Source organism: Ovis canadensis, chromosome 10, assembly GCF_042477335.2.
Source record: "Ovis canadensis isolate MfBH-ARS-UI-01 breed Bighorn chromosome 10, ARS-UI_OviCan_v2, whole genome shotgun sequence".
NCBI lineage: Eukaryota > Metazoa > Chordata > Mammalia > Artiodactyla > Bovidae > Ovis > Ovis canadensis.
The window spans coordinates 64,915,956-64,934,129 of record NC_091254.1 but is presented as its reverse complement, the minus strand read 5'-3'; the positions used below and the strand labels follow the sequence as shown (position 1 = coordinate 64,934,129).

The window sequence follows — 18,174 nt, the reverse complement described above, 5'->3', positions numbered from 1 at the left end:
GAAACAAAAAACTGGAGGTCTGACAATAACCATAAGCTTCTTGAGTATGTGAATACTTAGTGTATACTTAATATGGCAGGGAATGGGACGTAATGGAACTAAAAATAGTAGTTTCAAGGAATACCCTGTGGAGGACCTTATAATTCATGTTCAGGAGCCTGGAGTGTAGTTTTCGGACAAGAATACTTTCAGCTTCTGCAGACTGTGACGCTGCATTCCAAAAAGATTAGTGCCGTTAAACCTTCCTCTACCCAGCTAGAACTCAGGAACCTATCCCATATCTAGTCTTCTTGGACTGAAAGCAGTGAAATAAAATTACCTTTCCTGCAGAGAATTGAATTATGTCCCTCCCAGTGCTTTACTTCATGTCCCTTAGCATAAAAAACATAGTTTTAACATACTTTGAATTGCTTGTTTTTGGTTTTCAAGCACACTGGAGTTACTATTTCATTATATATGAATGAAGGAAGCGTATAGGCTAGCTACTTTCTTCTCAAAGGCTAAGTGACATTCTGGAGCACTCCCTTTGTATTGTATTTACCATTTTTATTTCATTTTTTTGTGGACCATAAAAATGCTATTTAATTCTCTTTTACAAAGTTACTTTTTAATGACAGATATTTAGAAATCAGAGTATGAATATTAGCATTTGTTACTAGCTTCAAACCAAATAAAAGGTGAAAATAAGCAGTCATACATTTCAGTATTTTAGAATTTGGCCTCTGAAACTAGAGTTTGGATTCTCAACTGCACTAGCTATGAGAACCTGGGAAGTGACTTAGCCTCTTTCTGCCTCAGCTCTGCCATCTGTAAAGTATAGATAGTAGTAATTACCTGTCTCATTAAGCACCTGTGAATAGTTGAGGTGCAGTTTCTGTAATTGCAATGCTTAAAAGCTACACCTCCTCAATACATGTTGTATTAGGCTCTCAATCAGTAGTGGCTGGTGTTCTTGTTAATATTGCCATTATTTTCCTCATTATTTTAGGGTTTCTTTTGTAAGGCAGCAGCTAGAGGATTAAACCTGTCAAAATATGCTTGCATACTGTGTGGTTAGCATGGGACACAGGACACGTGTATGTATGGCTGTGTGTGTGTAGTAGTATGGCTGCCTATTTGAAGCATTATAGTTAATCAATTGTGATTTAGGAACATCACTCCAGTCTTCAAGGCCTTGCTTTCTCATCTCTTTGATTGCAGGTGTTCCCAAAAGTCGACGAGGAGAAATCTGGCAGTTCCTAGCTTTGCAATATCGTCTGAGACACAGATTGCCTAATAAACAACAACCTCCCGACATATCCTATAAAGAGCTTTTAAAACAGCTCACGGCTCAGCAGCATGCTATCCTCGTGGATTTAGGTATGTCTGCCGTATTGATTCTAATTTATGAAAGTAAACAATAGGTCCTTTCATTGAGTTTTTTTTTTTAAATTTTGTTCTTGGTGTTGATAAAGATAATCTGTTAGTCTGCAAAGTTGCTGACTTTGTTCTTTCCTGAGGGCATATCGGCTTTATGTCTGGTTGAAGATACCCTGAATGCCTGCATGTGGAGTGAAGTCTTTATCCTCTACTTGTACTCTGAAAAGAGTCATCTTGTATTTGAATCATTAAAAAGGTCATGTTCTCGGGTGCTCTCAGTTCTTATTTTTTGAACAACTGACTTTTCTTTGAGATAGACAATTATTATTTCCGTCAGCAGTGGTCTTGAAATAGGCTAGAGCAGGTTTAAAGGGGCACCAGAAAATTTAACAAAGTCTACTAGGTATTCCTGGACATATTGCTGAAAACAAGCTTTTGAATAAGCCTTTAAAAAGCAATACAGTATGTGGTTAGGTTGTGGAAAATCATGAATACATCTTTGGAGGATGAAATAAGAATTAACTGTCCTACTGTTTTGTGAATTTCCAGCATTTATGGCAGCATTATAAAGTCACCCTTTAAAAAGCTGAGTTTCAAATAAATTATGGAAAGCAAAATGGTGTAATAATTTAAAAAATAATGTCTCTAATTTTTCTCTAAATTAATGTTACATTCTATTATTTAAAAATATGCAACTTACTGAATTAAATTGACATTGACATTTGAATTATCTTATATATATCCCTAAAAGTTGATTTATTTAAGGTGGCCAGATATGTCATTTCAGCCCATATGGGAAAACAAGGGATTACTTTACATTGAGAGGTCACTTCATTTCAGGTTGTATAAAAATCACAGGGCAAAACTGACTTCTGCTCCTTTGGATGACAAACAACTTCTGTTGGGAAAAGGCCAATTAAGTTAATATTTTTTGAGCCCAGTAGAATTGAAAAGGAGAATTTTACTGAGAAATTGAAAACTTCATTTTTTGTCCTAATGTTACCACTGAACAGTAGTTTTAGGCAAATTACTTTGCTTCTGAGTTTCAATCCTCTCTCTTAAATGAGGACAATGAACCAGTCAATCACTGTGAATCCCTGCAGATGTGTGGTTCTGTGACCGGAAACAGATAATGAGTCTAGAAATTGGGATGTCAAATTTAGAGCTAGTCAAGATATCCTAAAAGATAAGGAGATGATGAGATCATGTTACAGGGGAAAAAAAAAGCCTGGTCGGAAAAAAATGGAACCAGAATTAATATCTTGGATAGACAGTATATTTATAGTTTTCTGTAGCAAGCATTTTAAGTGAAAAAGTAAAATGATAATTTAAAAAATTGCTTATTTGACTTTGCTCATAGTCATCTGTGTTTCCTTAGCACGTTCTTGTTAATTTCTCATATCTTCCCCTTTATTTGCTCTGCAGAAATAATCTTATCAGTTCCTGGGTGTGTGTGTGGGAGAATCACTTTTAAGCAAATCTGGTGGAAAACATTAAAAAATCTGGCCTTCTTACAAGTTCTAACCGTCAAAAGTAATCATTGCACAAGGAAGCTAATACTCCCTTCATTTTCATGACACAAGGAAAGTCCCAAACCACTGTATACAGCTTTAGGGGTGAAGATGGGTTTGTTTCAGTGTTTAGTACCAACTTTTTAGTGATCCAGGACTAACTTGCTTGCTGAAGCATCTCTATGGTAATTTTGTACACAGAAGTGAATTTTAGAGGGGAATTTATTTTAAATCAGCTTGGCCCTTCATTATCCTTGACCTTCTTGGATTATACTGAAAATAAAAGAGGTCTGCATGGCTCATGGATCAGTTCAGTTCAGTTCAGTCAGTCAGTCATGTCCGACTCATGGATGGAGGTAGTTTAAGAAACAGAAAGCCTTTTATTTCCAGAATTCTGGGAGGTGGATCATAGAGGATCCTGCTGTGATTTATGTCTGAGAGTGTTTTGCCTATGTTCTCCTCTAGGAGTTTTATAGTTTCTGATCTTACATTTAGATCTTTAATCCATTTTGAGTTTATTTTTGTGTGCGGTGTTAGAAAGTGACCTAGTTTCATTCTTTTACAAGTGGTTGACCAGTTTTCCCAGCACCACTTGTTAAAGAGATTGTCTTTACTCCATTGTATATTCTTGCCTCCTTTGTCAAAGATAAGGTGTCCATATGTGTGTGGATTTATCTCTGGGCTTTCTATTTCGTTCCATTGATCTATATGTCTGTCTTTGTGCCAGTACCATACTGTCTTGATGACTGTGGCTTTGTAGTAGAGCCTGAAGTCAGGCAAGTTGATTCCTCCAGCTCCATTCTTCTTTCTCAAGATTGCTTTGGCTATTCGAGGTTTTTTGTATTTCCATACAAAGCTTGAAATTATTTGTTCTAGTTCTGTGAAAAATGTGGCTGGTAGCTTGATAGGGATTGCATTGAATTTGTAAATTGCTTTGGGTAGTATACTCATTTTCACTATATTGATTCTTCCGATCCATGAACATGGTATATTTCTCCATCTATTAGTGTCCTCTTTGATTTCTTTCATCAGTGTTTTATAGTTTTCTATATATAGGTCTTTAGTTTCTTTAGGTAGATATATTCCTAAGTATTTTATTCTTTTCGTTGCAATGGTGAATGGAATTGTTTCCTTAATTTCTTTTTCTACTTTCTCATTATTCGTGTATAGGAATGCAAGGGATTTCTGTGTGTTGATTTTATATCCTGCAACTTTACTATATTCATTGATGAGCTCTAGTAATTTTCTGGTGGAGTCTTTAGGGTTTTCCATGTAGAGGATCATGTCATCTGCAAACAGTGAGAGTTTTACTTCTTCTTTTCCAATTTGGATTCCTTTTATTTCTTTTTCTGCTCTGATTGCTGTGGCCAGAACTTCCAGAACTATGTTGAATAGTAGCGGTGAAAGTGGACACCCTTGTCTTGTTCCTGACTTTAGGGGAAATGCTTTCAATTTTTCACCATTGAGGATAATGTTTGCTGTGGGTTTGTCATAGATAGCTTTTATTATGTTGAGGTATGTTCCTTCTATTCCTGCTTTCTGGAGAGTTTTTACCATAAATGGATGTTGAATTTTGTCAGAGGCCTTCTCTGCATCTATTGAGATAATCATATGGATTTTATTTTTCAATTTGTTAATGTGGTGAATTACATTGATTGATTTGCGGATATTGAAGAATCCTTGCATCCCTGGGATAAAGCCCACTTGGTCATGGTGTATGATCTTTTTAATGTGTTGTTGGATTCTGATTGCTAGAATTTTGTTGAGGATTTTTGCATCTATGTTCATCAGAGATATTGGCCTGTAGTTTTCTTTTTTTGTGACATCTTTGTCAGGTTTTGGTATTAGGGTGATGGTGGCCTCATAGAATGAGTTTGGAAGTTTACCTTCCTCTGCAATTTTCTGGAAGAGTTTGAGTAGGATAGGTGTTAGCTCTTCTCGAAATTTTTGGTAGAATTCAGCTGTGAAGCCATCTGGACCTGGGCTTTTGTTTGCTGGAAGATTTCTGATTACAGTATCAATTTCCATGCTTGTGATGGGTCTGTTAAGATTTTCTATTTCTTCCTGGTTCAGTTTTGGAAAATTGTACTTTTCTAAGAATTTGTCCATTTCTTCCACGTTGTCCATTTTATTGGCATACAACTGCTGATAGTAGTCTCTTATGATCCTTTGTATTTCTGTGTTGTCTGTTGTGGGATCTAATTAAAATTAAAAGCTTCTGCACAACAAAGGAAAATATAAGCAAGGTGAAAAGACAGCCATCTGAATGGGAGAAAATAATAGCAAATGAAGCAACTGACAAACAACTAATCTCAAAAATATACAAGCAACTTCTGCAGCTCAACTCCAGAAAAATAAACGACCCAATCAAAAAATGGGCCAAAGAACTAAATAGACATTTCTCCAAAGAAGACATACGGATGGCTAACAAACACATGAAAAGATGCTCAACATCACTCATTATTAGAGAAATGCAAATCAAAACCACAATGAGGTACCACTTCACACCAGTCAGAATGGCTGCGATCCAAAAATCTGCAAGCAATAAATGCTGGAGAGGGTGTGGAGAAAAGGGAACCCTCCTACACTGTTGGTGGGAATGCAAACTAGTACAGCCACTATGGAGAACAGTGTGGAGATTCCTTAAAAAATTGCAAATAGAACTACCTTATGACCCAGCAATCCCACTGCTGGGCATACACACCGAGGAAACCAGAATTGAAAGAGACACATGTACCCCAATGTTCATCGCAGCACTGTTTATAATAGCCAGGACATGGAAACAACCTAGATGTCCATCAGCAGATGAATGGATAAGAAAGCTGTGGTACATATACACAATGGAGTATTACTCAGCGGTTAAAAAGAATTCATTTGAATCAGTTCTGATGAGATGGATGAAACTGGAGCCGATTATACAGAGTGAAGTAAGCCAGAAAGAAAAACACCAATACAGTATACTAACACATATATATGGAATTTAGGAAGATGGCAATGATGACCCTGTATGCAAGACAGGGAAAGAGACACAGATGTGTATAATGGACTTTTGGACTCAGAGGGAGAGGGAGAGGGTGGGATGATTTGGGAGAATGACATTCTAACATGTATACTATCATGTGAATTGAATCGCCAGTCTATGTCTGACGCAGGATGCAGCATGCTTGGGGCTGGTGCATGGGGATGACCCAGAAAGATGTTCTGGGGAGGGAGGTGGGAGGGGGGTTCATGTTTGGGAATGCATTTAAGAATTAAAGATTTTAAAATTTAAAAAATAAAAAACTAAAAATTAAAAAAAAAAAACAAACAAAAAAAAAAGAAGCAGAAAGCCAAGAATACTTGAAAAAAAAAAAACCCACAAACAAAAACTGGGGCATTTCCTGAATGATTGACTGTAAAAGAAAACAACCCAAAAAAGTCCCTCTTCTGTCATAATATAAGAAAAGCAGAAAGGAATCTGCTATGGACTACTAAGATTTCTTCTTAAATTATATGATACCGTCTGTAGAATTCTGATTTCAGTTGTTGTTCAGTTGCTAAGTTGTGTTCTAATTTTTGTGACCCCGTGGACTGTGGCACACCAGACTCCTCTGTCTTCCAGTATCTCCTGGAGTTTGCTCAAATTCATGTCCATTAAGTCGGGGATGCTATCAAATCATCTCATCCTCAGTCTTCCCCTTCTCCTTTTGTCTTCAATCTTTCCCAGTATCAGGGTCTTTTCCAGTGAGTCAGCTCTTTGCATCAGCTGGCTAAAGTACTGGAGCTTCAGCTTCAGTCCTTCCAGTGAATATTCAGGATTGATTTCCTTTAGGATTGAATGGTTTGATTTCAGTTAGTGGGTGGTTTCTATGTGAACTTAGAATTAACCTTGTTTTACAATCAGAATAAGTTTTATATTCTATTCCCTGAGATCTTTTCTGAATATGTCTTTGATTTGTTTATGAACTTTTTTCCCCTAAAAATAAGTGCTTATTAGCATCAGTTATTTGCTCCTCTATCATATACATGGAGATGGGGTGATCTCCATGTATATGATAAGAGGACTTGGGACTCTCTAGAGGGAGAAAGACTCAGTTAGAGGGGTAGGTACTCCAGGCGGTATCCAGTATTGGAAAAGAGTGTTGATTTATTCCTCAAAATTGCTGAATTGCAGTTTCACTCTGGACTCCAAAGCATCAGGGCATCTCAAAAATATTTTTCTTTTTTCTTCTGCAGGGAGAACATTTCCTACTCATCCTTACTTTTCAACACAGCTTGGGGCAGGGCAGCTGTCGCTCTTTAATCTCTTGAAAGCCTACTCATTACTGGACAAAGAAGTGGGTTACTGTCAGGGGATCAGCTTTGTGGCTGGAGTCTTGCTTCTGCACATGAGTGAAGAGCAAGCCTTTGAAATGCTGAAATTCCTCATGTATGACCTGGGCTTCCGCAAGCAGTACCGACCTGACATGATGTCGCTGCAGGTGAGTGGTGGGTCTTCACAAGAAATGGGTAAAAATCTTAGCAGAGCCCTCTTCTGATTTACAGTGAAGATTTAAAGAAATCTGGGCCCATGGTCTTAGAACTTGGATAAACGCAGAGGCATGTTTTAGTTCATGGTTTCAGTGTGGGATTTGGCGGTTTTGCTAAACCGGTAAGTGTATGACACCCATAGGCAGAGTAACTTTTTCATAGTTTCTGAAGCAGATAAATAAGCCATTTGCATGTGTCCTCAAGTCCCTATTTCCTAAGCATACCAGTTGCCTGGAGAAAGTATCATCTTTGCTCACTTTCCCTCACCTTATCAGTTGAAAAGAATCATAGATATTTTATTTAAAATCTAAAACTATAATGCCTTATTCTTTTGCTTTGAGTGCATCAGTGGCAAATATATATATCGTGTTTCTTCTCAAACTTTCTGTCTCCCTCCACCTTAAGAGCAGACAGGGCTTTATAGCGGAAAACGTGTTTGGCGTCAGTGGCGCTTTTTCACTCTGCTTTTCTTACATTCTGAAGAAGAACATTAAGATTTTTCAGTTAAGTAGTGTATTCACTGCCATTATTACATTTCAAACTTTCTGTTTATACATTTCTCCTCACTAGTTTAAACTTCACTTTCCTTAACTTGCTGTTTTGTAACAAAAAGTTCAAATTTTCACTGTAGATACGATATCTTAAACAACCACTACCTTGCAATTTAAAGCTTTCAGACATAAAAATATAAAGAAAGGCTTTAAAGAGAAAAATGTGTCAGGGTTCTCCTCCCGTGAAATGAGGTAGACATGATGCTGAGTTCGTCATAATATTATGCTTTAGATAAGAACTAAAATATTTTCAAGTGCTTTTAAAATATACTTTTTACTGGTTCCCAGTGATCAGTATTTGCATGTAGTATTTCAATCTTATCAATCCTTGGGCAAAGTGATACTTTATTTTCACTCTATGAATGTTATAGTAAGTGGTGTTTTCTTGAGAGGATGAGTAGAGAGGGAGTGCTCCATTTTTTTAATACTTCTTCAAGATGGAATTTTTGGCAGGGAGATAGGGTTTTGCTCTCAATGTTGGGTTTCAGCTGTCAGTTCTTATGAAGGGTATACAGAAATCCTGATTTCAGGGTAGTAAAATCAAATACAGTGATTCATGAAAGTGAACGTCTCTCAGTCGTGTCCAACTCTGTGACCCCATGGACTTACACAGTCCGTGGAATTCTCCAGGCCAGGATACTGGAGTTGGTAGCCTTTCCCTTTTCCAGGGGACCTTCCCAACCCAGGGATCGAACCCAGGTTTCCTGGAATTGCAGGTGGATTCTTTATCGTCTGACAGTTGATTCCTAGTTGATGACTATTCGTAGGTCTATAAACATTCCGCAAGTGAAATAGTAATGACTATGGAAGGTTTTATTTTTTACTTTATTTCTAAACAGTTTACTGTGCCATATTGTATAGGAAGCATTTGGTACCCTTGTAAGATTTCAGTAGCTTTGATTTTCAGAAGTAACAGTTTGGAATCTGCCATTAAAATTTCAAAGAAAGGAGTCGCATGGTCTTGATTCATAAATTAAAAGGGTAGATACAGACATCACTTTAAAAATGCAACCTTCTTCCAATTTGAAGAAATTCCTCATCAATTTGACATTATAAAAATTCATATACACTGGATTTATATGTTGATTTAATATGACCCGCAATTACCAAGAAATATTTCCTGTCCATAGTTATGAAAATGAAGATGTTTAAGAATCTTTGGGGACAGTGTTCTTAGAGGCCATGAGACTGGGAATCTTAACTGGAAAATAGAGCCTTTTGATCTGTAAAGTGAGATGCAACACTTTCCTACTTTCTAGAACAGAAAGTGTTTCTTTTTCGATCAGCATGATGTTCAGAACTGGAAGTGGCAACAGGCTTAGGATCACTTGATAGGAGTTCTGATTACCTGCATGGTGTGAGCTTGGGCACAGCAGTTCAGTTCAGTTCAGTTGCTCAGTCATGTCTGACTCTTTGCAACCCCATGGACTGCAGTACGCCAGGCTTCTCTGTCCATCACCAACTCCCAGGGCTTACTCAGACTCATGTCCATTGAATCGGTGATACTATCCAATCATCTCATCCTCTGTTGTCCCCTTTATCTCACCTTCAATCATTCCCAGCACCAGGGTCTTTTCAAATGAGTCCATTCTTTGCATCAGGTGGACAGACTATTGGAGTTTCAGCTTCAGCATCAATCCTTCCAATGAATATTCAGGACTGATTTCCTTTAGGATGGACTGGTTGGATCTCCTTGCAGTCCAAGTGGCTCTCAAGAATCTTCTCCAACACCACAGTTCAAAAGCATCAATTCTTCAGCATCCAGCTTTCTTTATAGTCCAACTCTCACATCCATACATGACTATTGGAAAAACCATAGCCTTGACTAGATGGACCTTTGTTGGCAAAGGAATGTCTCTGCTTTTTAATATGCTGTCTAGGTTGGTCATAATTTTTCTTCCAAGGAGCAAGCATCTTTTAATTTCATGGCTGCAATCACCATCTGCAGTGGTTTTAGAGCCCCGCAAAATAAAGTCTCTCACTCTTTCCACTGTTTCTCCATCCATTTGCCATGAAGTGATGGGACCAGATACCATGATCGTAGTTTTCTGAATGTTGAGTTTTAAGCCAACTTTTTCACTCTCTTTCATTTTCATAAAGAGGCTCTTTAGTTCTTTTTCACTTCCTGCCATAAAAGTGGTGTCATCTGCATATCTGAGGTTATTGATATTTCTTCCAGCAGTCTTGATTCCAGCTTGTGCTTCATTCAGTCCAGCATTTCTCCTGATATACTCTGCATATAAGTTAAATAAGCAGAGTGACAATATACAGCCTTGACGTACTCCTTTCCCGATTTGGAACCAGTCTGTTGTTCCATGTCCAGTTCTAACTGTTGCTTCTTGACCTGCATACAGATTTCTCAGGAGGCAGGTCAGGTAGTCTGGTATTCCCAGACTGGTATTCTATTCTGGTATTCTACTGTTGAAGAATTTTCCAGTTTGTTGTGATCCACACAGTCAAAGGCTTTGGCATGGTCAATAAAGAAGAAGTAGATGTTTTTCTGGAACTCTCTTGCTTTTTCCATGATCCAACGGATGTTGGCAATTTGATCTCTGGTTCCTCTGCCTTTTCTAAAACTAGCTTGAACATCAGGAAGTTCACGGTTCACGTATTGCTGAAGCCTGGCTTGGAGAATTTTGAGCATTACTTTACCAGTGTGTGAGATGAGTACAATTGTGTGGTAGTTTGAGCCTTCTTTGGCATTGCCTTTCTTTGGGATTGGAATGAAAACTGACCTTTTCCAGTCCTATGGCCACTGCTGCATTTTCCAATTTTGCTGGCATATTAAGGGCAGCACTTTCACAGCATCGTATTTTAGGATTTCAAATACATCAACTGGAATTCCATTACCTCCACTAGCTTTGTTGATATTGATGCTTCCTAAAGCCCATTTGACCTCACATTACAGGATGTCTGGCTCTAGGTGAGTGATCACACCATCATGATTATCTGGGTCATGAAGATCTTTTTTATATATTTCTTCTGTGTATTCTTGTCACCTCTTCTTAATATCTTCTGCTTCTATCATACCACTTCTGTCCTTATTGAGCCCATCTTTGCGTGAAATGTTCCCTTGGTATCTCTAATTTTCTTGAGATCTCTGGTCTTTCCCATTGTATTGTTTTCTTCTATTTCTTTGCATTTATCATGGAGGAAGGCTTTCTTATCTCTCTATGCTATTCTTTGGAACTCTGCATTCAAATGGGTATATCTTTCCTTCTCACTAGCAGGCACTCACCTTATCTGTAAAATGAGGAGGTTGAGGGCTCTTTCACCTATGGACAGCCCATCATATTTGTGTCCGCTGTTTTCTATGCTAAGTGTAAAGCATCTTTTTATCTGAAGTCTTTGGTCTCTGCTTCTCCCCGACTCTCTGCATCTCCCTTCCTCCAGTTCTGTCTCTTCCATTGGAAGATTTTCATATTATCTCTAAGGTAGAATTGAAAAATTGTTTATTATTAGCAAAGGGCATCTTGTTATGAAAGTTTCCTTGGAAGGAAGACTGAATTATATTTTATTTGTCAAAAGAAATTTCATGTAAATATACCTTGATGGAAGAAATATTCTTAACCCCCAGGTTAGAATGTAGGGAAAAAATAAGGTTCTACTAAAAAAACAAACAAACAAAAAAACACAACATATTGCTTCTGTGTTAAGATATTGGATGAACAAGGACAGAATGTTTTTGATGATAGGCTTTCTTTTTATTCTGCTATAGATGTCTTTGTTTTTTGTACTACCAACAACACCAATACTTAGAGCCCAGTATTTCTAGTTTCTAAACAGTGTGTGGCCTAATAGAAATAAATTTATGATGTTTTTCAACATGACTTAATGAGATTATAATCTCATTTTTTAAACCTCTTTGCTTGACTGCTGCTAAACTTATTTTATGACTTCCAGTGGCTCTTTTAATTCTTTCCTTTTACAGCTTGTGTGGAATCTTAGTTTCCACAGATAGGGATCAAACATTTGCTATATTTATGTATAGTACTTTGATTTTTAGTTCTGTGCTCTGAAAAACAGTTGATTTCATAATATAGTTGGTTATTTTAAGCCATTTTTATACTACTTAAGAATGATATTTTGATGATATCTAGAGAAAGAAGTTCTGCTAGATTTAGGAAAATGTTGAATGTATTTCACACCAAGAAGTTAAGCTGATATAATTGATCAAGGACTCATGACTCAATCTGTTACTCTGTAGATAAAATTTTAAATTAAAGCACAAATCATAGATTTGTTTATTATTTGCTACTGCTTTACTTTTAACTACCCACATGTAAGACTTTAAAAGTTACTATAAGCTGCCTTTATAATATTTTTTTAAATATGAATAACCAACTCAGTAGCTAAGTGAAATAATTTCTTTCAGTACTATAAACATTCGGACTGCACTTTTTGCTTTAATCTCCTGTGTCAAGAGAAAATGTGCTGCTGGAATATCTTAGATATTAGAAATCACAGTTCAGATTTCTGGCTCCTTAACCTTCTAAGCCTGACAGTATCCTAGCAGTGCAGATTGCCTGGTGGGTTCTGTCATAAATCCAGTGCTGGACCCAGCAAAGAGAGACAAGGTCTTGCTTCTGAATTAGATGTGGTAGATTCTCTTGAATGGAAGCTTTTATGGAACTGGTCTGAAATTAGAATGGACCTTCCATGAGAGTCCTGAGCCAGGATGGTTCTGGCTAAATTCCAAAAGCCATACCTTCCTACAGGAGGAATAATTACCATTTCCATGTATACATGATGATACCAAAACACACGTGTTGGAGAAATGTGCTCTCTAGTCATAGATGGACTTACAGTGACTTGTTTTGTGATCTCAGTTAAATGAACTTGGATCTGTCAGCTTTAATATAATAATAAAACAATATTGCTTTTGTTTCTCTAATATACCTGAGTTAGTTATTAACTATTAATGAAATTAAACAGTATTTATTTTTTGTATACTCAGATAAATGCATAATATTTTATTTTTCTTCTCCAAATTAACTTTAGATTCAAATGTACCAGCTGTCCAGGCTCCTTCATGATTATCACAGAGATCTCTACAATCATCTTGAAGAAAATGAAATCAGCCCCAGTCTTTATGCTGCCCCCTGGTTCCTCACATTGTTTGCCTCTCAATTTCCATTAGGATTTGTAGCCAGAGTGTTTGGTAAGAGACGCCAATGATTAATTGGAACAGCGTTATTTATTCCAAGGGGTATACTTCTAGCCATAAGGTGCTCCAATTGTTTTATCTAGCATCGTGTCACAGAATCACAAATTGCTAATGGAATTTAATAAATGTGCCTGGCTCCATTCTGAGAGCAATTTGAAACCATTTTAGTCTTAAATTGAAATGCAAAGGGAAAGAAGAAGAGTTGAGCTCCTGTATTTGAGTAAACTATAGTGGAATTCTTATTTTCATTTATACCTAAAAAAATCACAGTGTAATTAAAAAAAATATGAACTAAGGAATTCCACTGTATAATTTTTTCAGATATTTATGCACATCTTTCCTATCTTTTTTGTTTTTCCTTCCCCGTTGTCCTCTTAAACCTGGATTCAAAGCACAGAGAAACAGCATGTTCTCTGATTGGGTTAATGGAAGCAACCTCTTTCAATGTTGTTTCTAATGGCACTTGTTAATGTGACTTTTTATTGTTAACAAGGTAATTGGAATTCCTGTTTTATTGCTTTAAGTGCCCTCCTATCATGCCAGTACAGAGGTGGTGCCCATCTCTAACACTGGGTGCGCAGCTGGTTGGAACCAGGGCAAGTTGTTGAGTTGCTGCTTTGCTCCACAGTGTAGTAAAAAGAGAGTGTGACACAGCTTACGTTACCTTATGAGGCTTTTAAATCTATCACACCTCTTTAGTTAGGTTTGTCTAAATCTGTCATTTAAAAAGCAAACCATCTTTTAAAAAACTACTCTTTAGCAGAGGTTTATTCTAATGTTGAGAGCTTGATGACCTCAGAAGAGGCTTCCAGTTTTTCTGTTCCACTCATCTATCCGGTACCTGTGGTGCAAGTAGACAGTATTTATATCTTTGCTTTTGCTAAATTGGAGCTTTTGGTCAAATTTTAAGTATTGGCCTGATTGTAGGTCATTACCAGGATTGAAAAAAATGAACTAAAATAGAATAAAGAGAATATATCAGTTATAGGGAAATAAAGTTATTTGGAGAAACTTCAAATTTGAAGATATATCCTCCTCCAGGGTATCTTCCCAACCCAAGGATTGAACTCAGGTCTCCTACATTGTGGCCAGATTCTTTACCATCTGAGCTACCAGGGAAGCCTGAAGATATAGTAATACATGTAATATGTATACATAACACCAGATTGCCGTCTATGGGGTCGCACAGAGTCGGACACGACTGAAGCGACTTAGCAGCAGCAACACCAGATTACAGTGTACTGTGTCCTTCTTACTAGGGGCTGTGGCTTTAAAAATTAGACACTGCATTAGTGCTGATACAATTTGTAGACAAAGTGCAGCAAAAGAGTAAAACAAGGATGCCCAGAATCAAATATTTACCAAATTTCCATATTTTTATTGAGCATACACGATTGCTTTTTCTCCAGGGAAGTTTGCTTTGGAGCTTGGGTTTCTCTTTATAGGTCTTCTATAAATCCTTTCATTTATATATGTCCTTATCAGGAAATAGCTTATCAGATCTAAAATGATATTTAGGGTATCTTTCTCTGAATTACCCTAGGAAGCTTGATATCTGAATTCAGGAAACATACCTCCCCAGTCATCTGTTTTCTGCTAAGAGAATATGAATGATGCTGTCAGCAAAACAGTAGCCACTCCATTCTTAGAACTGAGTGAAGAAGAGACTGTCAGCAAAGGGAAAGATGTGTGAGCAAGAAGAAAATGACCCTGTTTGAAGTGATTGTTTCATGGTTCCCTCATTTTTAACAACCCCCTCTTGTTTATTACTGACTACAGAATGGCATGGATTGAGAGGAATGCGCATACAAAAGTATTTAGTACTTTTCAAAACTATTGTGTGTTTACATCTGTTTGGAGCAAAGTTCAGAGTTAGGGTGAAGCTCTGGTGGCTCAGACGTAAAACGTCTGCCTGCAATGCAGGAGACCCAGGTTTGATCCCTGGGTCAGGCAGATCCCCTGGAGAAGGTCATGGCAACCCACTCCAGTACTCTTGCCTGGGAAAATCCCAAGGACAGAGGAGCCTGGTGGGCTACGGTCCACGGGGTCACAAAGAGTTGGACAGGACAGAGCACCTTCACTTTCACTTTCAGAGTTAGGGTAGCCTTTTTTTTTTTTTCTATTCAGATTTAGGTTATACCCTGATTTTGATTTTTCTTTTAAAGTTTTTTTTTTCTTTAGATTTTTTCCCTAGTACAGGTTTAATTACATATTAACTGGTTCTTGTAGTTTTATATTATGGAAATGAGAGTTTAAATAATCCTAAACTATTGATTATATTGACTTGTTTTTGTATTCTCCTCATGAAGAAAATCTAAATATCAGTCTCTGTTAAGTTTTGCAACTGCTGCTGCTGCACTAAAAATTATAAATACGTGGACAAACAAATATACAATTTATCTTTTTCTTTTTACATTGACCTTATCTGAGGTTCCTAAATAAGTAAGAAGAATAGTTAAACAACTGATTATTTGTTTTTGTCATATTATTATTTAATTCAAACTAGGTTATTTTGACCAGTTTTATTTTGTAAAATATTCTGTGGTTTTGTTGCAGTAGTTAAAACAACCACCATACACACACACACATACACACACCATGCAAAAAACCACAATAACACACAGAGGTCACGTTTTACAATAGTAGAGGCATCATTTTGATCATGAAAATTATGTATCTTTTTTTTCAGATATTATTTTTCTTCAGGGAACTGAAGTTATATTTAAGGTTGCCCTAAGCCTGCTGAGCAACCAAGAGACGCTCATAATGGAATGTGAAAACTTTGAAAATATTGTTGAATTCCTTAAAATCACTCTCCCCGATATGAATTCATCTGAAATGGAAAAAATAATTACCCAGGTATGATTTAAATGGTAATAATAAGGTATAAGATTATATAGCAGTTTCTCTACTAATTATATTATTAAATGTTTTGGCATAAACATGTGTTTTGCTTGACCATTTTTAAATCTGATCAGATACATTTTACCTAGAAATGAAACTATGGTGTAATTTCTCCTTGTCACATTGTGTGGCTGTGCCCAGGCAAGGTGATTCAGTCCTTGCCTGTGATGATTCATAAGTTTTTCAATTTAGATCAGTGGTAAGACTGAAGATAGAGCTTAGAGAGTTCAGTTCAGTTCAGTTGCTCAATTGTGTCCGACTCTTTGCAACCCCATGAATCGCAGCACGTCAGGCCTCCCTGTCCATCACCAACTCCCGGAGTTCACTCAGACTCATGTCCATCGAGTTAATGATGCCATCCAGCCATCTCATCCTCTGCTGTCCCCTTCTCCTCTTGCCCCCAATCCCTCTCAGCATCAGAGTCTTTTCCAATGAGTCAACTCTTTGCATGAGGTGGCCAAAGTACTGGAGTTCCTTCCAAAGAAATCCCCGGGTTGATCTCCTTTAGAATGGACTGGTTGGATCTCCTTGCAGCCCAAGAGACTCTCAAGAGTCTTCTTCAACACCACAGTTCAAAAGCATCAATTGTTCAGCACTCAGCCTTCTTCACAGTCCAACTCTCACATCCATACATGACCACAGGAAAAACCATAGCCTTGACTAGACGGACCTTAGTCGGCAAAGTAATGTCTCTGCTTTTGAATATGCTGTCTAGGTTGGTCATAACTTTTCCTCCAAGGAGTAAGCGTCTTTTAATTTTATGGCTGTAGTCACCATCTGCAGTGATTTTGGAGCCCCCCAAAATAAAGTCTGACACTGTTTCCACTGTTTCCCCATCTATTTGCCATGAAGTGATGGGACCAGATGCCATGATCTTCATTTTCTGAATGTTGAGCTTTAAGCCAACTTTTTCACTTTCCACTTTTACTTTCATCAAGAGGCTTTTTAGTTCCTCTTCACTTTCTGCCATAGCGGTGGTGTCATCTGCATATCTGAGGTTATTGATATTTCTCCTGGCAGTCTTGATTCCAGCTTGTGCTTCATCCAGCCCAGTGTTTCTCATGATGTACTCTGCATATAAGTTAAATAAGCAGGGTGACAATATATAGCCTTGACATACTCCTTTTCCTATTTGAAACCAGTCCTTTGTTCCATGTCCAGTTCTAACTGTTGCTTCCTGACTTGCATATAAGTTTCTCAAGAGGCAGGTTAGGAAGAACTAATAAATGAATAAGCTGAGATGCACTTAGCTTTGTAGTATTGCTGTGTGTGTTAGTCACTTAGTTGTGTCTGACTCTTTATGACTCCATGGACTGCAGTCCACTAGGCTTCTCTATCCGTGGGATTTCCCAGGTAAGAATACTGGAGTGGGTTGCCATTCCCTTCTCCAGGGGATCTTCCCCACCCAGGGATCAAACCTGAGTCTCCTGCATTGGCAGGTGGATTCTTTACTGTCTGAACCACCAATTCTGTTTTAAAATATATGAGGAGTACACATGACAGGAATTAAGACTGGAATTAGACAGTCTTGGATTCATCAACTTCCAGATTTTTTATTAGTTGTCTGTCTTGTACACAGCACTCTAACCTTCTGAACCCTAGTGTTCTCACGTGCAAAATGGGACAGTTCTGACCCAAGAGATTTTGTGAGGCTTAAATGAGACTTGCTTTATTAGTCAGGGTCCCTTGCAGGAAACAGATTCTACCTCCAGCAACTCAAGGGAGGGTTTGATTTACAGGAGTGCAGGCAAGGTTACGGGAATAAGACATGATATCCAGGCACTTAGGAACCAGTGACAGAGGGAACTGTTCATATCCCTGGTGCTTCATGAGGAGAAGGAGGATATGATAGTGTTGCCAGGCCCAGTGAGTGCCAGAAGTCTGGAGGCAGGCTCTCTGGAGGTTGCTGTACTCTTGGTGAGCAAGACAGGGAAGGAGCAGGGAAGAAGTTACCAACCTCTTTCTTCTGCCCCTCTTGATCTCCTGATGACCTTTGCTATTGGCTATACCCAACCAGAAGTCATGAGAAATGCTGGGCTGGTTGAAGCACAAGCTGGAATCAAGATTGCCAGGAGAAATATCAATAACCTCAGATATGCAGATGACACCACCCTTATGGCAGAAAGTGAAGAGGAACTAAAGGGCCTCTTGATGATGATGAAAGAAGAGAGTG

General features: G+C 37.8%; 1 protein-coding gene across 12 annotated transcripts in view; it reads left to right on the top strand.

The window, feature by feature from the left end:
• Nucleotides 1-18,174, top strand: part of TBC1D4 (TBC1 domain family member 4) — a 221,185-nt gene that overhangs the window by 191,272 nt on the left and 11,739 nt on the right. For all 12 annotated transcript variants that reach the window (XM_069601757.1, XM_069601756.1, XM_069601760.1 and 9 more), the window contains 4 exons: nt 1,201-1,359; nt 7,086-7,330; nt 12,932-13,091; nt 15,787-15,956. In XM_069601757.1, the coding sequence (XP_069457858.1) occupies nt 1,201-1,359; nt 7,086-7,330; nt 12,932-13,091; nt 15,787-15,956 (734 nt within the window). The remainder of the gene's footprint in view (nt 1-1,200; nt 1,360-7,085; nt 7,331-12,931; nt 13,092-15,786; nt 15,957-18,174) is intronic.